General features: G+C 41.4%; 1 protein-coding gene across 9 annotated transcripts in view; it reads right to left on the reverse strand.

Moving 5' to 3' along the window:
* Positions 1 to 723: 723 nt before the first annotated feature.
* Positions 724 to 26383, reverse strand: part of LOC143316114 (discs large homolog 1-like protein) — a 99202-nt gene continuing 73542 nt past the window's right edge. For 5 of the 9 annotated variants that reach the window (XM_076723844.1, XM_076723885.1, XM_076723854.1 and 2 more), the window contains 11 exons: positions 18206 to 18320; positions 11113 to 11295; positions 9068 to 9131; positions 7703 to 7718; positions 6164 to 6205; positions 5615 to 5665; positions 4541 to 4642; positions 3652 to 3824; positions 3454 to 3563; positions 2300 to 2391; positions 724 to 1712 (listed from right to left, as the gene is read on the reverse strand). In XM_076723844.1, the coding sequence (XP_076579959.1) occupies positions 1606 to 1712; positions 2300 to 2391; positions 3454 to 3563; positions 3652 to 3824; positions 4541 to 4642; positions 5615 to 5665; positions 6164 to 6205; positions 7703 to 7718; positions 9068 to 9131; positions 11113 to 11295; positions 18206 to 18320 (1055 nt within the window). In that variant the 3' untranslated portion in view covers positions 724 to 1605. Of the gene's footprint in view, positions 1713 to 2299; positions 2392 to 3453; positions 3564 to 3651; positions 3825 to 4540; positions 4643 to 5614; positions 5666 to 6163; positions 6206 to 7702; positions 7719 to 9063; positions 9132 to 11112; positions 11296 to 18205; positions 18321 to 21296; positions 21753 to 26383 lie in introns of those variants that run through there. The other 4 variants (XM_076723870.1, XM_076723876.1, XM_076723902.1 and 1 more) reach the window with 3 other exon arrangements.

A 26383-nucleotide genomic window follows, 5' to 3' on the forward strand; every position in this document is an offset into this window, starting at 1 on the left:
CGATGATGCTGATGATTATGATTGTGATGATGGTGTTGATGAAGATGATACACTGTTTAATGCTGGAGTGCTCAACTAATGTCACACTGTGAATGTGGAGAAGGGGAGGAGGGGGGAGATGAAGGCATGACACAAAGAGGAGGAAGCGGAGGAGGAGAGGAGGCAGAGAAGCCCTAGTGGGAAGAAGACTTGGGTAGTACAGAGCCAAGTTTTTAAAGCAGACGCTCTGGGCCCGGATTTATCAAACTGTTGGACTTAAGCTAAACACAAATATCCTTCACTTTTACTTCCACTAGACCTAAAAATTCAAGCTATGCCTCAAATTTCTTTTGTTGTGAAATATTCTTTAGCCTGCTATCTGCATGAGATCTGAACCTTCGACACCACTTTTTCTTCTTTTAGTTCTTTGCATTTATCAGGGCGCAAACAACAAGAATAAAGCAGTCATTGATTTTGCCTGCAATGACTTTTCATGTATCTTCATTATCTGCACTTGTCAACATGGAACTAAGTGATCATTATTTTCTGGTTTCTCTGGAGCACCAACAGGACAATTTCTTTCCTGCTCCACCTTCTTCATTTTTTTTTCCCATTTCCAATTGTTCAATCCAGATTATTTATATTTGTATGTTATAAATGTTCGAGGTTGTTGTGAATTTCTACACTAATAAGATAAACTTTTTAAAAATCCATAAGACATTTTTCCATTTTTTTTGGGAATAATTTCACATAATTTTCAGAAATTTGATAAATACGGGCCCAGACCCTCCAAAGTCAAAATGGCAAGAGAGTGCTCCATACTTATCTATTTTTTAAGCAATCTAATTTAGTTTTCTATCTAAGCTTTGATTTAGAACTTCTGGTGAAATATCAACAACAAGTGTATTCTGATTATTTTCTTGCTACATCTCTAAACAGTAATTGTGCTATAGCTTCACTTTGGCGCTTGGTAACCAAAATGCTGGGGCAGATTATCATCTCATATCCAAAGTTTGTAGACAGTCTACAGTGGAAAGGAGGAGGAAGGGACGGGATATGAGAGAAAGAGAGAAAAAAGAGGAGAGAGAGAGAAGCTCTAAACAGGAGCAATGCCATGAGGACAGACAGACAGACAGACAGACAGACAGACAGACAGGGAAGGAGATCAAGATTTTGTCCCAAAAACATGCTCTTAAAGCTACAGCGTGCAAAAGTCTGCCTCTTGGTGACAATATTATCATTACAAACCCATACATGAATGCATTACCCTTCGTTAATATGAAAACAACGACAACAACAATAAGAAGAACAATAACGAAATCAAATCAGATAATGGTACGTGTTGCCTTGATTGAACCACCTCCTTAAACATTAAGGAACCGAGCTGTAGGATGATCCACCAATAGGCTGCTGAGCAGACTTAAGCTGCTCCCGCTTCAGGAAGCAGCAGTCCCAGATAGTCCCAGCCTAGTCCGACGTTATGTGCTTGTGTAAATGTGTACTGTGGTGACGTGTGTGTGTGTGAGAGAGAGGGAGAGTGAGGGGACTCAGGCTGATATTAGAAAATTAGAGAAGTAGGAAGTGTTGAAAGAGTGATGTGTGTGATCATGTCGTATGTGTGTTTCTTCAGAGTCGCTCCTTGGTGGGCACCCAGATGTAAGGACCAGACTGCTCCTCAATGACCTGCTTCACCTGCGAATACACTTCCTCTAGAGACGAGCCCTGGACTATAGCTGCAGAGAGACAGAGAGACAGAGAGAGAGAGCATTTACCAAAACATGCCACCAGTAATCCAGAGTTTGTGTGCAAAAAGGAACTATTCATGAAAATCTCTACAAAAGGAGGAGTAACCTTTAAAGGTCAACATCTGTGTATTTGAGTGTGTGTTTGCACACGCATGTTCTTTACTTCCGACATGAGAAAATGAAGTGGAGGTGCGTTTGAAGCTTTCAGTTCTGTCACACGATCTTCATCAACATGTACACAACACAGTGTATTAGTAAGCTGGTAGATGGATTTTTCACTTTTGAGAGAGCTCTACTTCCAGTCTTAATGCTAAGCTACCGTAGGCTAACCACGTCCTTTTTCTGCCAAGATGTCAGACCTTTTCTTCAGTATTTGCTGTCATTATGGTCTATCCCCAGAACTCGTCCTTGGTCCTCGGCAGTCAAATCCCCACATTGTCTCTCATGGAAAACTGACAGTGACTCATGTTCCCACATGAAGTCACAGAAACTTCACAGAGCATTGATGAGTTACTGTGCATGTGGGAAAGGAAGAGCAGCTCATGTTTGTGTGTGTTTGTGTGCTCGTAACTGACCGGTGAAGTACTCTGTGAACTCCTGCTCTAGCTTGACAGCTCTGTCGAAGGTCTTCCTCGCCTGCTCCTCGGTGAAGCGCTTGTTCATCTCTCTGGGAGACGGACAAGAGTTACAATATCAAGGCACAGGACGAGAACTTCATGTCTTTTACATGGAACTAAACCCTCAGCAGCCTTTTTGAGCGACTGCAAAGTTCAGTAGTGGTGAAATGACACGATGATAAGTGAGATTATAGCACTGACCAAGTATGTCTGAAGTAGCTGGAGACAAAAATAGAATATTCCATAAAGAAAAAAAGGCAAAAAAAATGACTTCGGCAATTATTTTTATAAGGTGACGAAATATAACACTACCAAGTACATCAGAGGTCATTTTTCCAAATAACATAATGGCTGTATTGTATTTGCCATGTACAACTTACGGTGTTATTTATGAAATCTGATCAGTGTTACTCAGGTTTTCATTGCTCCTGGTAGCTTAGTCCCAGCAGAACGCCACTCCTGCTCACTGTTTAAGTGAGGCTTGCACACAAAAAGATTTGGTCTATCTCATTATCAACAGCCCCCAGTCCTTATGAACAAAATGAACTATCACACTTGGTTGTAACCCCTCTTTGCATGTTGTAATAACCATCCAAGAAATATCTGAGCATTCTTTTTGGCTAAGTCCCGTTCTCCCTAATGGGGAAAGAGGCCATAAAGTGAAGTATTCACATTTATAAGAGACTCTGAGTTGGAGATAATTGAAGTAGAAAAAATCAGTTTTTGGCCTGGGGCTGAAAGGGTTAATGCTGGGCTGGGATTTCTACTTACAGAGCATTATGGGCTGTATCTTACATTCACGTTCATGTGACATACACATAGTTTATGTTGTAATAGTTGCAGCACGTTGCTTAAATTACAAGCTATGACACCATCGAGAGGATATTTGCAATGTTAGACTCAGGATGTTAAGATTTAAATTTCATTCTTGACTTTGGAAACAGCAGCTGACATGACAATCTCACCACAAGGTCCATTTAGTAGCTGCTCTGGAGTTTTCAACCGTATGACATTGTCCTCACCAGATAGGAGACCTTGTGATGAGACGTTTAGCTCAAACACATGACGTTGTATACGTTATGAGTGGTGGGGCTGATATTAAGGCGACTTACAGGATGTTGTCGACGTTGCGTGGTCTAATGAAGATAGCAATGGGATGGAGGCCTGCCATCTGGAGACGCTTTATGGCATTCCCCGATACATCCAGTATACAGTGTTTACCCTGGGAGAGAGACACGCAGAGCTGTTTCTGTTTCCTCTGTCCTCCTCATTCTGCCTCCTCTCGCCTCATACTCTCTCCATAAACTCACCTTGTCAGCGACCTCTTTGACAGACTGTATGCTGGTTCCATACAAATGGTTGTTATACTGTCCAGCCTCTATGAACTTGTGCTCCTGGATCTCTCGCTCCATGAGCTCTCTGGAGGACATGAAGTGGTAATCTCTGCCGTCCACCTCGTAGTCTCGCCGCGGCCGTGTTGTGTCTAAGGATCACAGATTTTACAGAGATTTAGTTATTGTTTAAGAATAAAATATGATCATATAATTTTTTTTTTCATTTTTTATTATCATTTATATCACGATCCCTTTCTTTCGGGGGTTTTGTGGCATTTTCAGTGTATTGCTATCCACTGACAGGTTTCAGTCTTAGTACTGACATCTGATAAGTGTTTAGTTGATGTAGTTTACCCAGTAAAAACATCATAAAAGGCAATAAAAGAAGAAAAAAATAAAAAGTATGAACGTACTAAGTTCACATCTTTAATAACAGTTTGCTTCTAAAAATTGCACGTACAGGTATACAGAAGGGAAAAAAAATAAACAATGGTAGATAGAAGAAGGTAAAGACAATATAATACATCAGCCTGGATTGATTCAGTTTAATCGATTTCATCTTTTACTTTCAGTTCACAGCTCTTCTTGGTTCCCACTGCATAGCTTTCATTTTCAAGCTGCCTGTCAAGCAAACCGTCTGGGAGCAGTGACAACTGATGAAAGTGTGATACAAGTACCGAAGCTGTCTGTCTACACCAAACTAAACACCAACCTTCAGTGAGTTCAGAAACATGTGGAGAACAGGACACAACAAAAAATAACTTTTAATGTCAGCCTTCACTACAACATGATTTTATAGTTTTCATAATGTGTGTTAAGTTAAAAGCCGTCTTATTAATTTCGATGTCACTGCTGCGACACTCACGTGGGACACAGGAGCCAAACTTGTCAGGGAACTCGGAGATGAGGTCATCGTTGACCCGATCTTTCATTGGTCCGAGCACGATGACTGGCCGCGTGTAATTAACTGGGATATGACAAACAGAACCAGATCGACACACACACAAACACACAGCAAGTTGAGCAATGCCAACACATGAAAATAAAAAACTAATTTACCCCTTAATATCCAACCTTGGATTTCTGTTTCAGTAGCTTTACAGCTGCGTTCTTTATATTTTCTGGATTAACAATCAGTCAAATTACTTTGTATAATGCAAAGGGCTTCACTTGTAGAGATGAACCCACAGAGAATTATCACCACTGCAGGTCCCCTCAGCTCCACGGAGCTTCTCAGCTCATTGTTTTTGTTTCACGGCACTTAAATTTACTGTTTTGGTTCTCAGGTGTTTTCAGTGGCAAAGCTCTGATAAACCCACTGTATGCTCCCTGTTCAGCAACAAACTGCACACAGACAAAGTCAATAACTCTGATGTTCCCATCAGGAGCTGGTGGAGACCAAATACAGAGCTCCAAGGACAGTCAACATTGCATTTACATTCATCAGGTGGACAGAAACAGACTCCAAATTAAACTGATACAGCTTCATGTCTGCCACATCTGTAAATTGTTAAAAGGTGATTGTACGGCTTGTTTCTGCACCCAAGGGGCCAAGTAAAATAACTCTGGTTTAAAGTTGGGAAAAATAATCAAATTCCACACTGACTGAGATTAGAACATATAATCATTGTCAGTTTGATCTGATTCAGACATCTTTGGAAAGTTTGGGATCTCCTGTTTGGCTGCAAAGCATGAGTGTGTAATGACTGACCCACTATTGGTTCAATGGGTTTTATCAAACAAGTCTTTAATTTCACACTGTATTGGTTATTTTTCATTATAAAAATTCAAGGTAAACTTCCATATAATATCAATGAACAGTTTCACTTTATATGTAGATGAAGAGGGATCATACTTCACAAGACTGAACAGTATAAAAAGAAAACAAATGGACCTTGAAAAACTAAAATAAATGAATTACGTGAAGTTAAGCACTGACCTTCCTGCTGCATGACAGGCTGGTAGGTGAGGAGGGTCTCCTCCTGGCCAGCTGATTGGACAGAACAGAAATGACACATTCAGCGGCACAGCGGATAACATAACAGACATCAAAACACACCTTTAGCCTTTTCTAGTTTTGGAGTAAACTTCTTCAACAGCTGGAAAAGCTGGAGAAGTAGAAAAAGGTAACTTGCACACACACACACACACACACACACGCTCACACACAGACACACACACACACACAGCCACACACAAACACGTAAACACTCACATGCACGTAAGAACACAATGATCACAACACACAAATACAAATGTGCATATATGCATGACACACCCACAAGCACACACAGAGAAACGCACACACATAATTACACACAAACCGGCAGTAACATAAAGTGGCTGCGGTTTGAAAGAAAAAAAGAAAAAAACAAACAACAAACAAGAATGAGCAAAAAAGGACGAGAGCGAGAGCGAGAGCGAGAGAGCGAGAGAGAGAGAGAGAGAGAGAGAGAGAGAGAGAGAGAGAGAGAGGGTCTAGACTTACAGGAACAACTCTCACTATCGCTGGTGCCAGAGGTTACCAGCTCTGGAAGGACAAGACAGGTCAGAGTCAGCAACACACACATTCAAACACACAGATACAGACAAAGACACACACACAGACTTGCATTCTTTCACTGACAAACATTCACTGTTAACAGAAACAATCAGCCACTCAATAATCCATATTCACTTCAGGCGAGCTGGAGGCTGGAGTCTATCCCACAACAATACAGTCAAAACCTAAAGGATGTGGTCAAAAGTATGTGGACACCTGGTCATTACAGCCTCCTCAACACAACACAGGCAGCTGCTTCCTTTAAAATCTGTACTTTTTTCCATAAGGAAAGATGCAACAGACGACTCAGCTGGAAATAAATAAATCAATAACTTTTCCTAATATAATAAAGGAGAAATTCTAAAGATGAGTTATTACTGCATGTCCCTTAAGTTTGGACACATATTAAAAAACACAACAATCAAATCCTACACGCTCACTTCTTTCAAACTCCTTCAGTGCGTAACGCAGGCTGTCCGTTACAAACGCTCCTCCAGAGCCACAGAAGACATTATGTATCTGTTGCAGCGGAGCTCATGAAACTGAACATCAAGTGTAAAATCGGTGCGTTTGTGCCTTTTACAGGGAACAACGTTATAACAGTCAGTAGGAGACTGCTGAGTCAGCACCTGGATGAGGCAGACTGATTGTCTGGACACAAACATTACACCTTTATGTGAGTGTTGGACATGTCATTCCCAAACCACGGGACATTAATACGCTGCTGCAACAGCCTCCACTCCTCTGGGGTTTTGGGAGCTGGCTGCAGGGAGAAACGCAGAGAGCTACTATTTGGCGATACACCTCTGGGTTGGAACTGGGACTGAGCCTCTGAGCTGCAACACAGTGCTATGAAACAGAGTCTCAGTGAAAAGTAATCCATTATAATATACTTGGGAAGTGGCCCAAAAACAATATCTAAATACTGGACTGTACTTTGTAGTACAATACGTCCAGTAGTTTTGGTTGGTAGATGCTTTACAAATTAGTATTTTAAAAACCTATAATGTAGTACAGTTTGTACATTATGGGTTGTATATAATGCCTTGTAATAAAGTACTTGCACTGCATTGTTATAGAGTCAAAGAAATCACCCAACAGTATATAGAATGTGTAAAATTAGTGAGTAGTTTTATTGTACTTGACATGTTGCTGATATAATTGCATACTTTTACTTCAATAGGATTTTAAATCCAGAACTTTTACTTGTAACAGAGTATTTGTATATATTGTGGTATTGCTGCTTTTGTGAGAAATCTGAAAATGTTGAAATTTGACCACACTTGTGGTTCTTGGCTGGCTGAACTGATTGAATGGAGCTATGCTGGACAGTGACTCCTACAGCAGGATGGAGGAGGAGGATGGAGGATACTAGAGATATGAAAAGGGTGGAGGTGAAAGCTACAGTTGTGTCAGTTCAGTTTGCTAAGGAGCTGAAGTTACACATACTGACCAGCAGGTGTCACTGACGGAGAGAATGCCTACCTTTGTCATCCTGATCCTGTGTGGAGAGAGAGAGAGAGAGAGAGAGAGAGAGCATTTATCATCACACTGAAGATAATCACAACAGTATCTTGACTGTTATCAGCAGAGGCCCTATCACACACATACACCCACACACACACACACACACACACACACACACACACACACACACGATAAGCAAGACTAATTTGCAGTCTTTGTCAAAGCAGGGAGGCAGGGGATATAATATGTGTGTGTGTGTGAGATAATTTTTAATTATCAGCTCTTCAGTGTGCAGAGTTGCTGATTGCGGACTCGCTGATTCACAAAGTGCGAGGAAAGCAGAGCGCGAGCCGACAACAGTGATATCAATAGCTTGTGTTAGACTGATGTGTGAGCTCGCATCGCCACGCTGTGCGAAGTGTGATTAAAGCCACATCGTCGCCTCGCCTGTGAACTCAGGCTGAACCTCTCTAAATCACAAATATCGAAGTCTCAAAAAGCTGGTTTGTCTACTTTTAATTAGTCTCTTATCAATAGTTAACCCGACTACACTTTCCTACTAACGGTTGGCCTGGCTGTTAAGAGCAAAATACATTTCAAGTCAATTCATAGTCATAGAAATTCTTCAGTTCATCAGTTTGTTGATTTAACCCCCTCTAGTGCCAATCAAAGACCAAAGCATATCTATGAATATGAATTTAATTTGTGATGTTACTGATGCAGCGTGTTTTTTCAGAGGTTTAGGAATGAAACATGCTTTACAGGTTAACGTAGCTTTGCTTTTACCAAACAAATTAAATGTAGTTTTCTTCTAATGTTGAATTCATTTTTCCACATATTTAGTCGCTGTGCTCTCACACTAAGATGAGGAATGACTCCTATGAATAGAAAGGCTTTCTGCGTGGAAGTATTGTTTCTATGGTTTTAGTGCGAGCACAGTTATATATAAGTAAGCTGACAGGTGAAAAAAACACTTTTTTTTCCTTTTTCTTTTTGCGAATACACACAATGTCAAACCTCCTTCTGCACCTGGTTTAACAGCATCTCAACACATTTCATCTGAGAGGTGACGCTCACGGGGAATCTATTATTAAGAGTTTCACATGGTGTCCATGTTTTGTGTATCTTGAGGGTGTGTTTTGAGACTCACCTCACCCCTTGGCTGTTTAAATACTGTTCACCACTTTCATTAATTTGGCCAATATTTACGTCAAACACCTGTTTTTTTTAAGAATGCTTTGACAAACAAAGGAGTAGGAGCACACTCTCACTCATAGGGTTTTTTTTTTTTTTTCACCAACAACCTTCAGTCTTAATACTATGGATAAGGAAAAGGAGGACTAGGACTTAAATTTAAGGTTTTTAAATCTAACTGCTACTCACCGATCTGTCCTGAGACCTCGTCACTTTGACCGTCTTCAACCTCGACCTCTCCTTCTTCTCTGCCCTGTGAGACGGAACAGGAAAAAAAAACCTTATGAGAAATGCTGAGAAAGAAGAAGAAACGTAGCTGACTTGAGTTTCCTTCCTCTGCCTGAATCTGTGTTCATGTGTCTGTGTGTAAGATCGGTATGTTCAGACATTATTCGCTGCTTCATTGCTAGTTTCATCAGTGTGTCGTGCTCTAAGCCTGTGAGTCACTACACAACAATAATTGTTCACAGTAAAATAATGGGGGTTTAACCAGGCAGAGGGATTTTGCCTCTCATCGCCTCTTATGTCTGGTAGATCAAACCCGCCATCACAGAGTCGTGATTTTAAAACATGTGGTGTCCTGAAACTGTAGAACTACTTTAATCTCATGGTGATTTTCTTAGAATAGATGCAAAGAGAGGAGAGGGAGACCAAAATACTTCAGCCATATGGTAGACAAGACATTTTCCCCTCATTGAGGGTCTGCTCGCTCCTGCTAAGGAGACAGTTTTGTCTGTTAAGTTTAAATTTAGATTTGTCACTTCCTGTGCAGGGGCATTTCCTGCTGGTGATCGTACTCAACAGCAGAATTTCAAATGAGGTGAATCTCCAGTGGCTCAGTTCAGAGACGCGTTTCTCTGCTGAAACTTCATTTTATAATTTAGGGTGACAAGCCAGATGTGTTTTTAGACAAAGTCTTACATTATGCAGCTTTTAGCCTCCAAATGTCGGTAAACAGACAAACAACCCTCTCTGACAGAGGGACCAGCAGCACTGAGGTCCACAGCAGAACGTACAATAAATACTAAAGGAAAAATGTCCGACTGCAGGCGATTCTTTAATCCCTGGAGGCAGCTCAGGTCTGAAAGGCTTTACAACCCAACACAATACCTTCAAATGAGAATATTTATAATGCTGCATCTGCAAATGCTGTTTCCTATGTGTCTATAGTCACCTCCTTTCTCTCCTCTTTTTCCTTTCCTCCAAAAAACACAATTAGAATGTTATTCAATGCAAAAAGCAAGTGCAAGTGAAACAGAAAGAGGAAGAGAAGAGGGGGAGATGAGGAGAAAGAGGAGGGGAGGAGCAGGTGGAGCAGAAAGAGGAGGGGGGAGGGAGGATTAGGGGAGGAGAGGAGAGCAGGAGAAGAAGAGGAGGGCCCTGAGGTCAGTTAAACTGACAATATCAAAAAACCTGTCTCACAGCGACTTCAAAAAATGTCACATGTTGACCTTATATGACACCAGCCTTTGATATCTCAGCCCCTTATAATCAATAATTCAATACATCAGTTTGATCATCATCCCCCTACCACAACCTTTGAAACTCATATTATAATATCTTGTATGTAATGCCTCCTCTTCTAATATCCAATACCTCCTCTAATACTTCATATTGTAAAAGTGAAGTTCTTTCTTAGTCTTTTACTGTAACTCAGTTATTTCATTACCCCGGTGCATCGGCCTCTAACACCCAGATTCTCTCACCCAGCCTTGATTCTAACACCTCGGTCTATTAATACCCCCCAATCTAAACCCCTGTGTGACATTCTCCACATCCTTCCCTCCCATGTTCCATTCGCTCACTCCCACTCCTCTCTTGCCTCTCATTCCTCTTTCACTTATTCACTTATTTTATCACGCCCTCACTTTCTTTCCTTCCACTCCATCACTTTCCACATCCCTCCCTCCTCGCCACCTCTCTCTGTGTCAGAGATGGGAACGGGACTTGTTCTAAATCATCTCCTCCTCCCACCTCAGGAAACCTATCAACATCTGTCTGTCACCTCCTCCACTGGGGAACAAGGGAGGTGAGAGGGAGGCGAGAGGAGGGAATGTTGCTCAGTTTCCACTCCGGGCTTATATTCAGCAGATTCTACATAATGATGATGTTGGCAGTCTTACGAGCAGCGGTGGAGGAAGTATTCAGATCCTTTACTTGAGTAAAAGTACTAGTACCATGCTGTAAAAATACTCGATCTTTCATGTTACATCCCAAACAATCTGAACTCTGACCTCCTGCGGCTTGGGATGACTCCGACTTCAGGGCAGTTTGGAGGTGGGGGGCTGAGGTGACGGGCGGGCCACCACTCCTCCTCGCCAGCGCTGCTCACGTGGAGGATATCCCCGAAATGAAATGGCAGGGCCTGATTGGGCGTGCTCAGATCTGACGCACTTCCATCGTAGTCGAACAACGCTCTGCAGGCGGACGGAGGGAAAAATAAATTCAGTCAAAAACACAGCATCAAGAGAAGACAAAACAATACAAAATATAGACTATACACTTTATCTTGATTCTAATTTAGAAAAAAAAAAAAGCTCGACATCCACAATAAACAATTAAAAATAAAATAAACTGACAAAACAAGACAAAGACAGACAGACAGAGAGATCTGCTGTCATAAAAACTGCTTCCAGTGGACTGCTTTCCTACGCTACTAATCTATGACCTTGTCTGTGTGTGTGTGTGTGTGTGTGTGTGTGTGTGTGTGTGTGTGTGTGCAGCTGTACACATCTGTCTGCGTACATGTCAGTCTGTTTGTGAGCATTTGTGTGCGGCTGTGTATGTTTGTGTCTGAACGGTGATCTGTCTCCGTGACCACAGAGTTTCAAACTCATCCAGAGGGAAAAGACCAGGGAAAGTAGGCCAGCTGTGTGTGTGTGTGTGTGTGTGTGTGTGTGTGTGTGTGCCCGCAAAGGAAGTAGAGCTGAAATAACCAGCATCCCCTAAAGTCCCCACTGCCTTCATCAATAAAATAGAGCATAGACAGTGAAGGAGAAACCAAGAGAGAAAGAAAAAAATCAGACGGAGGTAGATGGCGAGGGTCTGACATCAGTACAGAAAAAACACCACCTCATGTTTTATTGATGTTAGATTAAAGATGATAGAAGAAAGACTTCCACACAGGACATTATGTATTCAGCTGGCTGCTAAAATATGGCTCTCCATCAGACGGGAGACTGGACAGGAAAGGAAATGTGATCTGATGACCAGAAGGTCAGCAGTTCACCTGGGATTTCTCTGATCAGCTGTGGTGCCGCCTGACCTTTGCAAACAGCTGTAATTAAACTTCGTCCACGTGGTTAAACGTGCAGTGCTGAACTTTTGTCTCCCACTTCTGCTCATGGTGAGTCAAATTAAAACACTCACGGTGGAAAATTTTAAAAAGTTGTAAGTGAAGTGTCTCTCAAAAATGCTGAGTTTAGGATGAATGAATATTGTTGACAAAATCTAGATTCTTTATTTCTTCTCTCTTCCTTTTACTTTGATGCGGAGGCTGCTTTAAGATAACTGACAGGCCTAAAAGTTGCTAATATTATAGAAATATCACGTATTCAAATGAAACAACCGCTGACTATTAATTATAGTGTTCAGTGTTATGGAAGTGTGATGCAACCTTCTTAATCTACAATTGTTGTGTTTTTTTAATTCATAAATAAGATGTATGAGCGAATATGTATTCTGCTATGAGCAGGATATACAAAACAGCAGCAGACATTTAGAGATGCTCATAAGAAATTAAAATAGTTTGAAATATTAAAAGACATAAGAGAAAGAGATGGCACGTGAAAGCTTACAGGATATAGTGGATATATGAAGTGCAAGGTTACCTTTACATGATTGGTTATAGAAGAAAATAAAAAGTAAAAATCAAACAAGATCGCTCTGATTGTAAGAGTTCCAGAATAAATAAAAAATATCCTCAAATGATTTTTGCAGCTAGCAGCTTACACTGTAGGATAGCGTGTAGTGTTATTAAGGCCACAGCTCTGTAAATGTACCTCGAAATCAATTACCTGTTCTCAATATTACAGTCAGTTTAATTCCTCTGTGGGAACCTCCGAAATGGAATTACTTAAGTGAAGGACCACAGTAATTACTGCAGAGCACGCTTTTACACTGGCCTGATCCCAGAGTGTGTGTTAACCTGTGGAAATCTACATGTGCAAACATGTAACTTTAAATACTATACAGTGCTGTGCTTGCACAATATTCATATAGTGCATGTTTGCAATCATTTTATATGTTCTACATGGTAAAATACAGCATGTGAAAGGTTACAAGAAATACTGAAAACATGCGGTGCATCAGGCTGCATTTAAGTGGGTCCACAGATACACACGTTAAAGGGCAGCTGCAAGATTTGAGTGTGTACCTTCTGTAACTTAAAAAACCAGAGCAGCCATTTTCTAAGAGTTCCACACAACACATCCCAAACAAGGTTTCCAGGGAGCAGGTTACACAGAAGGATCATTTCTGGTATTACTGAGGCCACGTGTAACTCTAATAACTGTAATTACCAGCTCTCAGTGTAATGGAAGTGCACGAGAAAAACCTGCTCATGTTCCACACTGGTCTTTTTCCAGTGAGCACTGTAGAAAAACTTACTGTGTTACTGCTGTTTTTTGCACAGCCAGCAAGCTATTATCCAAACTATTTTACATTTGCTGTTACCAGACTGTAAATTTCCTAAAACGTAATATATTCTCAGAATGAAGGTCAGACCACATTCGGTCAACTTACTCAATAAAGCCCTCAAGCAATTCAAAACCATAATATTCAGTTACGAGAAGCAAATGTCCCGGAGCATTCTGCTTACTTACGATTCTTTGAAATTGATATGTGCATCAGAGAGCAGTGCAGCAGAGGCTGTTTTTCAGTGCCCAGTGAGCCTGAGCCTTCATACAGCCCCAATCAATACATCAGTGCTTTATTAGAGATCCATTGATCAGATCCTCATACACTATGTGGACATTAGCAGATTATCAGCCTGTTCATACTTCGTCTGTTCTGACAGAAAGTAAATCACAAAACATAAAATTAGCAGCTGCATAAATAAAAAAAAATGAAACATTTAAAAAATATATTTATCACTGAGAATCTAAAATACACTGTTCACTGTGAATGATGACGTGACTTGTCATGTGTTGTCATTATTTCATAGAAATCCCTGCCTGTCCAGGTGGATCTTTAGATATTGTATATCCAATTACAGAACAAGCTATGGAACAGTGTGTTTGAAATACGACTTTATTGATGTAATGTAAGAAGAGGGAGGACACACACATACATACACACACACACACATACACACACACACACACACACACACACACACTAAGGAGAGTCATACCTTAGGGTCCTTCCTCGCCTGACATTTTCTCTGGAGAAAGGTAAGTCTGTGTCTTACTCATTATACGCATGCAGATAATACAAAGCACCCCACTTCACACACACACACACACACACACACACACACACACACACACACACTGTATGTACATGCATGAACACACACAGCAGCCCAGAGCACCAGACACCCCCCCCCCCCCCAAATCTATTACGCACCAACAGCTTCACTGCGACCAATCAGTTGCCACTACGAGGGTTCCTTCTTTTTAACATTTGATGCTGATTGGTCATTTATGGGCAGTAGCCGTTTTCCCGTATGACAGTGATTTATCGTATGGGTTGTTGGGGGGTCACTACATTATTCTATATAACCTTGAAATGATCATGGCCTCATTCTGACAAGACGTTGAGGAACACCGTTATTAAAATTCAGCATGTGAAGTGATTAAATTACAGGAGGTGTCATGGTAATTATCTGACAGAGGCATATTTCCTTATTAAATCTACAATTATACAGTGGTGCAGAAAAACTCCACCATCAACAATTCAGTCATTCAGTGTTCGATACTTCTGCAAAATGAACACTGTGTGTCTGCTGTATTTTGTGTCTAAGGCCAATGATGTCGGCATGCTAAACTATGATGGTGAACATGCTAAACATTACTTTCATATGAACATCAGCATATTAACGTTGGTGCTGTATGCATGTTAGCGTGCTGAGCCGTGCCACAGATGACCTCACAGAGCTGGAGATGTTTAATCTTGTTATTACCTGTTTGATCAGGACTTAATTAAGAGAGGAACATTTAAAAACTCTGCTGTCTTTCTATGGAACTCACTGCAAAATGATTTAAAGCTGAATGAGCTCGTTGAACTTTAACATTTCATGTGGGAGACTCAATAAGGAGCTGACTTTAATGAATGTGCTGTTTGGGTGTTATACTATTAACCATTAGATCAGTTATTAAAAACAACCGTTGCTCATTATTTTGTGACGTATTTGCAACCACGTAGACAGATCACCCTGGGAAAGATTAGTATTTTCACCATGACAAACAAATCTATTTCTATATTTGTTGTTACATAAGCTTTAAAAACCTTACTATAATGTTCCTGTTTTTGCAGAAAATCCTATGAATAATAGCTAAATAAACTTAATTATTTTTTGCCCCATTTCACTCAGAAGCAGCTCAAAGTGCTTTTCGGGATATCAAAACAATCGGTGTAGAAACATCCTAATGCAGGCTTCTGTTTAAATCAAATGAGCAGCGGACGGGTCATTTCTCCTCTCCTCACAAATAAAAACAGTGGATGCACACTGAAAATATGCTAATGATAACTGTGCCTACGGGTGACTGCTTAAAAATTTAACAAGGGTGACGGCAAAGCAGCTGCAAAGTCATGTTTCCTCATATTTTTCTATTAAATCTACATTTCGCAACAGGAATCATTTGTTTTAATGGAGCGCATGCCAAATAGGTCCTTTGAGGTTTAACAAAACACTGCAGGTCCACTGGAATATTCCAGAATCAAATTGACAATTTCACTCGTGCAATACCAGCGTATATGAAACTGTGCAATATCAATATTTCCTGCGTGCAATCATATGAATTCAACCGCTGTCTGTTTCACTTATTATATTTACTTATTTATCATATTTTTTCACTCACATATTCAATAAAGCAGCACAATTAAGTCAGTCATCAGTCAGTGAGTTTCTTCATCAGTTAGATAAATCTTTGACACCTGGACTACAGCTCCCAGAGGGCTGAATGTGTCCTTTGTCCTCTCGCTCCCTATGCAGAGTCTCACCCCAGTGCTGCTCTGAGTGGGACTGAAACAGTCAAAAAAAATCACGTCGTATGTCTTCTGCTAAACACTTTTCCATGACCTCAATGAAAAATATGGAGAGGGAGAGACAAAGAGAGAGAGAGAGAGAGCTCAGATGGACGAGTGAGGGAGCGTGAGAATAAGGACAGAAGTGTCGGCGTGATATAAAAACTTTCTTTGATCATGAAGCCTGATGTTACTCTACACTTCTGTGGTTTATCAGTGAACTGTATGAACTGCAGACTGGAGTCTCTATTAACACTCAGAGAGATCTGTGTTTAAGCTTTGCTCGTCTTCTCTGTGACACGTCTGTATCCTCGCTGTGTTGCATTATCAGAAACTATGATGAACCGCTCGTGGGCCACATCTGTCCCTCCACTTCTCCTTGCAGCTGTCACGCATTAGTTCTGTATATGGTACGTACAGTGAGGGGATCACCACTTTAAGTTTCAACCATGTTGCATTAAAAACATCTGGTTAAAAACACCTCATATCCCTTTCTCTTGACAGACTGCGTTGCGGTTAACACGCTGATTGTGAGATGATTGTGAGCCTCTACATATAACAGCTTAACAACCACAGCTCAGTAAACACCTGGAAATATTGACCTGATTGTGCTTTGAAGTGGTTATGGCTGATGCAGGCTGTAGATGTGTAAAGTGACATGTCTGTCATCATGAACGGTTGAATTGTGCACCGCATTAAATGTTGCCGCTGCAAGGAACTGTGGGACGGCATTATCATCCTTTTGTCAAGGATGGTCCAGGGTATGCTACGCTAAAGGAGGTATGAAAGGAAGCAGTGAAGCACCTTTACTTAGCATTTAGTGAATTCAAACAGCTCTTATCATGGCTGCCACTTAGATACTTCAGGGGAGTTTCACTCAGGAAACTTCAGAAGCATAAAGGCTATGTGAGTGCAAGCAGTATGTGAGAGAGAGTGTGTAGAGAGTGTGTGTAGTTCAAGGTAACTCTGACACTGAGATGTTCCGTTTGTGCACTGCACTTGTCAGCTGTAATCACTTGTGAGCTTTGTATTATTGGTCTTAGCATTTTTGAAATAAAAACAAACAATGGTGCTCCTGAGGTGATGTTATCAGCAGAGTCAGTGCAGGTTTATCAGTCATGGTTGGGACACTAACGTCTTTCCTATCTGCTAAATGCTTTGAGAAAATTCTTTATCACATAGATGTTGTCTACCATCTACATACATGTACATGTAAGAAATGATATACAATTGTAAAACCAAGTTTCACTTGAACTTTTTACTCCTGAACACGCTTGGCTGAAAATGAACAGACACAGATCTGAATGGTTCTTGTTCCTGACCCCGCTCTCTTCTGGAAGGAAACTATTGAATAGTCACTCTCAGCGGTCAGGGAGCAAACCCACAGGGTAAAACTGTCAGAATTTCCTCTTCTTTATTGAAAATTGTTTGGTTTGTATGCTCTCCTGATACAGAATAAGTGACTGTAGTGGAATCTTAACGTGGATTGAATTATGAGGCTCTGACCTTCTAAATGATGTAGAGTATAGATTTTATACACCGTGGCTGGTATTTGCACATTTAGCGCACTTGTAGCTGAACTGATACAAGCTAAAACATGTTTCCTTGTCTCCTTAAAGCCTAAGCAGTGGATTTAATCACCAGGGCGACCATCAGAGCTGTTTTTCCCGTCTTTGTTTTCCACTGTTTTGAGACTTATGTCTTGTGACTTATCTGGACCGAGCGACCCAGCGTTTAATCAATACTTCAAATGCTGTGATTCCTGTGAAGAAAGGATCTTACAAGTCTAGGTGCTTTGGGACTGACAGTTTGTGGGCCCTGCAGAGGAAACTAAAGAGGGATAGGGTCATTCAGAGAAGACTGAACAACCAGGACAGGCGCGGACAAGAATGATACAAGGACATAGGAGCACACACACACAGAAATCGAGAGAGTTGACAGGTGATGGAAGTGTTTGTGTGTCAGACAGCATCCGCCAGACAATCCAATTGTGATTTTAGAAGCGATACCTCTCTTTCAGCATCTCACACACACACAAAACGTGGAGCCGACAGCTGAGATAAGACCTTATAATAGCTGTGTCACGCTGAAGGACACTAGACAATCAGTCACCTCTGTGTGTGTGTGTGTGTGTGTTACCTGACGTAAAGTGTGCGTTTCTGTGTGGAGCGGAGCGACGTGGAGCTGGAACTGACACTGCTGGTCATCATCTGTTCCCTCAGGTCATGGATCTTCGCCTCGAAACGACTGTACTCTACACACACACACACACACACACACACACACACACAAAGAGGACAAACGTTGTTACACCAGGCAGACTTCAGGTGGAAAGTTTTAAAAATAATGCCTATACAAACTATTGGAATATCTACAGAGAATCGTATTGAAGATACTTTTACAAGCTACCTGTTACTCCACATTAGAAGACTGATTTATTAGGCTTCAGTTATCTTTGCTTAGAAACCACACTACAGTACACAGATGAAAGGGGCATGAACAAACACGGCTTCATGGTGGTGATGGCTTACGCACAGGTCAACCACGCTTCATACAAACAGCCGTAGCACAAGTACAAGGTGTATTTTGAGTTGTCATGAAAGTTGCCAACAGTATATTTTCCATGTTCACATGTAGAGGAGATTCTCTCAGTGTTGGAATATTTTGATGAGCTACAAACACACACATTTTTCTGAAATTTTCCTGATGCTATTTTTCACAAATGTAGCTTACTAGCTATGTGTTGTAGATTGAAAATGGCGTCACATTATAACATGCACAGTTATATGTACAAAGCGATGTTCACGTGGCTCAGCAGTGGTATGACATAGCGCTTTCATGGATATATGAGTTGGCTCGCGTTTGCTCATTGGCTGGAATGCAACAAACCTACTGGAAATGCACAAAAGGAAAACTCCGTTCAGATAGAGGGAAAACAAACACGCACAACACGTAAATGCACCACTTTTTCTCAAACCTGCGCGAATTCAGATTTCACACATGCATTTGCAGATGGGGGATTTTCAAACAGCACTTTCAGCTTAATTGCCAGGAACAACAGTATCCTCGTCCCACTTGAATGACAAGTAGTAAATTCTGAAAGAGCAACCGGTTGGCCAATCAATGCAAAGTGCAGTCATTTGCTCATACACTCAGCGTAGCAGCCCTGTGCTTTAGTATCCTGCTACATGCTGCAAAAACCTTTCAGTTTCTGACCCAATTTTTTCTAGTGGCCATAAAAATGCCAGTGTGCCTCTTTAATTATATATGTACATTATTTATGGTAATGCACAAAGTGAAAAAACAAATGTGCTCTCTAATGTGTATTTTAGGATGATAGTCTTCTTCCAGCAGAAAAGGTAACAATATACACTTTTAACCAGCAGACCGCTGCCTCAAAATGAGAGAAAAATGTGATATTTTTGATTCAGAGGGGCTGAACAAAACAGATAAGTGTGTAATAAATCCTTACTGACTGTCCTCTAGTCTGCTTAACACCACACAGCTTCCCAGAAACCTCTGAACTAACACTCAGATGACAACGCCGTTGGCAATAAGCCTGAAAAAGCCCTTCTGAAGGATGTCCCTGTGTGTGTGTGTGTGTGTGTGTGTGTGTGTGTGTGTGTGCGCGCGTGTGTATCTGAACCACTATTGTGGACCTCAGAATCTAATTAACCCTGAGTAATTCAATCATACTCGAGGTACACACGGTCACGCACTCACACACACTCACACACACTCACACACACACACACACACACACACACACACACACACACACAGATCTGGAACCTGCAGTGTCTCCTGGGTTTTCCTCCTTTTCTCCCTTTTTCTGTTTTCATTTCCTTGTTTACCTCTGAACACTGTCAGAAATCAGCATATCAACCCCCTGATCTCAGCTCTGATTTCCCCCAAAGCGTTCATTAATCTGACACAGTGAAGCTCACAGACACAAACAACTAAACTGTACTAAAATGGCTCAGAGCCACACTGAAATCACATCAATCACTGGAACACTAATCTCTGATGTTTTGGGTTTAAAACAACACACTAATGTTCTGGAAAAAGAGCTTTGATAGATTTTCTGACAAGGAGATTCACATAACTTGCTACATTCAAAGCTAAATGTTAGATTCACACAGCGTAAACCAGGTTTGACAATGCAAAACTGCCTCCAGTCTCTCCATAATGAGAGGAGCAAAATGCCCTTTTGCTAAAAATTTCATTTAATTTGAGCATTTTTCATTGCTGATCTCAGTCTGGCATTTTCAATCTCAGCTCTAATCCATTACAAATTGATGGATTAACACTTGTATTTCGGTTTGTTTCACTGGCCTGACCACACCACAGAGCGATCGCACACGTCAAAATCACCAGATACTGTGTGAACTTTCACATCATCAGCATCTAACTGCCCCTGTCTACACACATTGCCTCAATGCAGCATTACGGGATTAAGAGAGAGGCAGACGGGGAGGGAGAAAGCAAGACAGATTGAAGAGAGACAGAAAAGAGAAGGAGAGGAAACAGATTAATGACTGTGACTGATCTTAGATGTACTGCAACAAACTCTCATCTGATACAGTGAGATTAAGTAGAAAGGCTTTTCAATGATGGGCAGGGTTGAAACAATTGAGACAAAGGCAGAGAAACTGGAGAGCTACAGAGAGATGATGCTCCTTTTCATGATCTATAGAACAAAGACTGTGTTGCAGCTAAGATATTAGTGTTATCGAGAGCTGAAGAGAAAGACAAAGCCGGAGCTGCCAAGGCTGCAGCTCTGATCATCTTCTGCTTAAGACCAAAGCACTGTTGAGAAGTCAGAGCTGCATCATGATCAGCTTTGTTTTAAAAACCAAATCCAGTAATACAGCAAAAGCACCACAGTCTGAAAAAAAATCAACAGTGCTGGGAGAGAGACTGTTGATACTAAACCACTCTGAGAGTCGTTAGACCAAAGACAGCTTCGGAGACAACGTGTTAATGCTGCATCACTGGTCATCAGAGGGACAACGGTGTTAGAGCACCACAGATTCACCAGAGCAGGTCGGGATTTTTCAGTTTTTCATCACTCCCCATCATTCCACAAAGTCCACGAATAACAGCTAAAAGTGTTAAGCTTTGAAATGTTATGCATAAACACTGATGCCAGCGTGTTACCAGAGGCAGGATGCTAACAAGTAAATCAGTTCAGGTCTGTCTCTCCCAACTCTCGCTCAGCTGTACTCACATGCTGCAAGCAGACAGGAAGGCTCAACGTCCGCACGATATGATGCCGGTACGGTGGCTTTCGGGTGAGTGTCTGTGCGTGTGAGAGAGGGGTCTGTGCTGCTCGGAGTCCCGGGATGTAAATGAGAGGGGGAAAAAAAAAACAGAGGGAGAGAGAGAGAGAGAGAGAGAGAGAGAGAGAGAGAGAGAGAGAGAGAGAGAGAGAGAGAGAGCAGATGTGTGTGTGAAAGAGAGCAAAGATGGAGAAGATCTAACGCCAACATGTGAGAGAGCCAGAACAGAAAGATGTAAACGTGTGTGAAGTGTGTGTAGGTATGCAGCTGTATGTGCCACAGAGAGGAAACGTGTGTCTGTGTGTGCATGTGTGTGCATGTGTGTGTGTGTAGAATCAGTCCAGTGCTGCTCAGCTGCCACAGAAACAACAGATGCTAACTCTCTCTCTCTCTCTACTACACTCCTCTCGTTCTCTATCTCTTTGCTGGTGCGCTTGTTTGCTCCTCCCCCTCTTTGACAGCAGCTTGCTGTTGGGCGGAGACACACACACACACACACATGCACACACACACACACACACACACACACACACACACACACACACACACACACACACACTCACACTCACACACACTCAGTCTCCTCAGGTCACTCATGCAGGAAGCCAATGGCCAGGCTCTGGCATCCTCCTGCCCTACTTTGGCCCAGGGAATCGGTCTACACACACACACACACACACACACACACACACACACACACACACACACACACACACACACACACGGTAAACCTTGACCAAGCATTTTGAATATTGATTTCTGGAACCTTAATTAACAGCTCAATTCATACATCACCTAAATGGATTTTCCTTTTGTTTTATATGGAAACAGAGAGGACAGAGAAGAAAAAAGACAGTCGCATCTGACTTCAGAAGCCTAAGAATTCAAGTCTTTCTGCTCTGCATGATTTATGTTTGTACAGCATGTGTCTCCATCTGTCTCTCACTCTCTCTCCATCTTCAGTTTTTGGCTCTCTCCACTTTTAAGACTCATTTTCTTTCATTTTTTTCTGTCTGTTTTTCTCCTTTTATGAGTTTCACTTTAAGAAACCTTGTTTATAATTACATTACATGCTTCAAGAGTGTGTTTATTGAACATGCTCTTGTTTTGGGTGAATGGTGAACTGAACATATCCCTTTGCACCTAATGAACGTGAACATTAGCTGTGTTTTATGGCACCTGTCATGCCGGATGGGACTTCTTACCCTAACCAGTGTCACTCCTCGTACCTAACTCTAAATACATCAACCAACGAAGGAAAAGAGGACTAGCCAGTCAGAGGCAGAATGGAGTGAGTGATGACTTTGCCATCCTGAGGAAAAAAACAATAGTAGGCATGGCAGCATGGATGGTGATCACAAGAAACCATTAACAAAGGTTCAGACCTCCAACCAAATGAAACCCACAGTATTTTGTAAAGCGTGGTGTTTGTTTCCCAAAGAGTAGACAGACTTCATTACAAAAAAAACGGCAAAATTTAACGTGAGCTAGTTAATTGGGACTGTGAGCATAGTTCAGAATTATACATTGTGCACTGTGAATGTGATCTGGTTCGTTTAATCTCTGTGAACTGAACTTTGAGCTGAAGTGTGAACTTCCACAACACAGTAAATGAAAAATGTTACTTAAAACATTTGTGTCATATCAGATGCAGCAGGTTACGCTCCAGGCTTCCAAAATCCAAATAAACACACACTTCTACCTCTGCCTCTTTCTCTGGACGTCAAACTCCCCACTGGTGATACAGCGACACACATCAAAATCGCCAGATATGAAGTTTCACATTATCAGCATCTAACTGCCTCTGTCAACACACATCACCTCAGCGCAGCATTATCAGATTAAGAGCGAGGGAGAGAGACTCAGAGCGATGGAGGGAGAAAATAAGACATAATGGAGAGATGGGAAAAGGGTAGAAGGGAGGAAGAGAAGGGGGGAGGGGTGATGACAGAGACAAATGGCTCTGGGGCTCATATTCCCTCCATCCCTCCTTCCTTCATTTACCTCTCCTCTCCCTGGAGGAGCATTGTTCCTCCATTCAGCAGCTGGCAGAGACCTTCTCTGCACTGTGCAGCTTCAGTGCGATCCAACAGAGAACCACTGGAGACAGGAAGCTCTCATAGGCGTGTGTGCATTGCACCAATATTTTCCTTTCAGATCACCTTTTTTAATATTGAATCAGAGCCCAGTTTGTCTGAACCTTGCTTGAGCGTTAGTACTGTTATTAATTGCTACAAGTGAATACATGAATGTGCAGTAGATAAGCTGTACTTTCCCGCCTTGTTTACTTTCCTGCAGTAGGAGCATGAATTTTATGTCCTATTTCAAGTCATTATTGCTTAAATATCTTTTCTTTTCTTGGCTTTTGATACATTTAAAGGTATTCAGGGTTATGGAGCAATGTTTTTACGAGTGAGCTTCATTTTTGTGTATCACACGGGGGATACCTGATGCTGATTCCACACTATTCCTCTGATGGACAGTTGGTGGCGGTAACGTGCAGCGATGTGTCAATAAAGGCGGTGAAGAAGAAGACTGCAACAGGGGTTTGATACAGATAAAAATATGTGGTGGCAGATGTTTTATGAGAAAGGAAATGCATTAAAGGCATGAAGGATACACAAGATTTGTTGACAAGAAAACTCCACGGGGCACCTTTAACTCTGCTTTTTGCTCCATTTCCTCATTTTCCCTGTCTGAATGTTTCCACTGTTGCTGCTGTGAACATCTAATTCCTCCACAGGGATAAATAACATTATATGATCCCCATTTCCAAAGCATTAAGTGAGCTATGCTTAATCATAATAATAAAAAGGAGTCTGCAAGTTATCAAAATCCTCTTGTTAAACAACCTTCCTGCATTTGTGCACGCAGACAGTATGCCTCTCATGTCTGATCAGTTGAATTGGAAAAAAAAAAAAAACCCTTCACCTGGTGAGTCTGATGTAAAACCGTACAAGAATCGTTATGAGACACTGGCTCTAAAAATAGCAGCGCTGGAAGAGGCTCATCTATAATTGATACGATACAGTACAGTAATCTATATTGGCATTGATTAACTGAATCAGATTGCAGGGGAGGTAAGAGGGGAGAGCAGGGGACAGAAGTCTTATATTAATGTACAGAACTGAAGAATAAATGTCAAAACTGATAAACGTGTTTCATCTCTGGCAGCTAATAAAAGCATGACAGTGACACGGCGACACGCTGCAAATCAGTCACCTTCCTGTTCCAAGTGACAGCTCAAATCCCCCAAATCACACATGGTGGGCGATGAGTCAGACCATTACCACAGACACCAGTAACACTGGGGAGGAGAGGAGTAGCTGACAGGTGGAAAGGGAGGAAAGGGACGAAGGAAAAGGAAGGAAGCTGAGCGAAGGAGAAAGAACAGAGAGATGAAGTGAAGTGGGAAAAGAAAGGAGAGCAGCCTACTGTATGTATGCAGCGGATAATATTCCCACAACTTTGTGCCAGAAAGCCCAGAGATAGAGTTGCTGTTAATCTTCTACTTAATAAGTGGTACATGACACACACACACACACACACACACACACACACACACACACACGCAAACACAAAGTGCAATAAGCAGGCTAAGAGAAGTAAGATAATCCTCTCTGCATCACCTCAGTATTACTGCTGACAGACACCGCCTCTGTGTGTGTTGTTTGTGTGTGTGTGCGTATAGTACTGCATGTGTGTGACAGTGTGTGTCTGTGACAGTTGTGTGTAATCCCAGTCACTAATACTGCTGTCAACCTGCAGGAATTACCAGTTCCCACATCAGGAAACTTATGGCATGGGAGGAGCTCATTGCTCAAAGGTCAACACTGCCTCATTTTTATGTTTTTAAATGAACACCCAGATTTGTGGAATATGTAGAATAAAGACAATACCTCCAGTTCTGTTTCATCAACATAATATCTTTATTATTGGCATATTTCCTATGTTTTATTAGCTTCCTCCAGAGAGCTTGTGCACCTTTCTTGAAAAATGCTCCTTATCATCAGCATTATTAAATAATAAGCAGGATAAAGTAACAAACACTGTGATCTCCACATTGTGGCTGCAGAGCTTCTGTGGAAGTCCGTATTTTGCATGTCATTATCTTTCTTCATATCTTAATGCTACTTGTAGCTGAGGTGGCTGCAAAAATGGATTTTCATAAATTGCTTTCTTTCAGAAAGTGGACAATAACTTACTACAGTTTGAGAATAAGATTCGTTTTATGGACTTTATGGACTTACCCAAATGCTGCTCATATGGCATTTTAAGTACATGACAAACACTGACTGATAATGATAATCATCAAGATAATCATAGAAATTAGAACCATTTAAACTTTATATAATGTATCATGTATCTCTGAATATAGGGTCAACTGTAAAGGTAAGGTAATATCAAGGAAAAATTTGTTATTATTAATTATTATTTTTATGATGGTCTTATGATTATTTTGCAAGAAGATCTAATTTACTTTAAAGTTGATCCTGATTCCCTACAATGCTCTTAAAGTGAAGTGTGTTCTGTACCAAATAATATTTTACAAAAAAAAAATCCTACAGATGGGAATTTTGGGAGAACATCCAGTCAAACAGCCTTCCCTGGCCAAAGGCATATGAATTTGGGGACGAACACACTTTGGAGCCACAGGTCTGATGCACAAAATTGGCTTAAAATAGCATGAAACGTGATGAGGGATGTCGGCAGGACTAACGCAGCATGAAGACTTTTCACAGACAAACACGCTCCATCTGCTGTACTTCAAATAAACACAGATCTATATCTGCTGCATCAGCTTAAATCAACCGTGTCGCTGCTCCAGCTAGCACACACACCCGCACATGCACGCACACGCACTCACCATGAGCAGTTCAGTTCTGTGCCGAGCTGTGTTGTGTTTGCTGCCCTGGATACTCTATTTAATATAAATAACAGGAGGAGACCTGCACACACGCGGCGAGAGGGACACTTTTCCTCTCCTGCTGGAGGTCATTATGAGTTCCTCTCTCATTGGCAGGAAGTGTGTGTG

This window comes from Chaetodon auriga, chromosome 3 (assembly GCF_051107435.1).
Source record: "Chaetodon auriga isolate fChaAug3 chromosome 3, fChaAug3.hap1, whole genome shotgun sequence".
Taxonomy (NCBI): Eukaryota; Metazoa; Chordata; class Actinopteri; order Chaetodontiformes; family Chaetodontidae; genus Chaetodon; species Chaetodon auriga.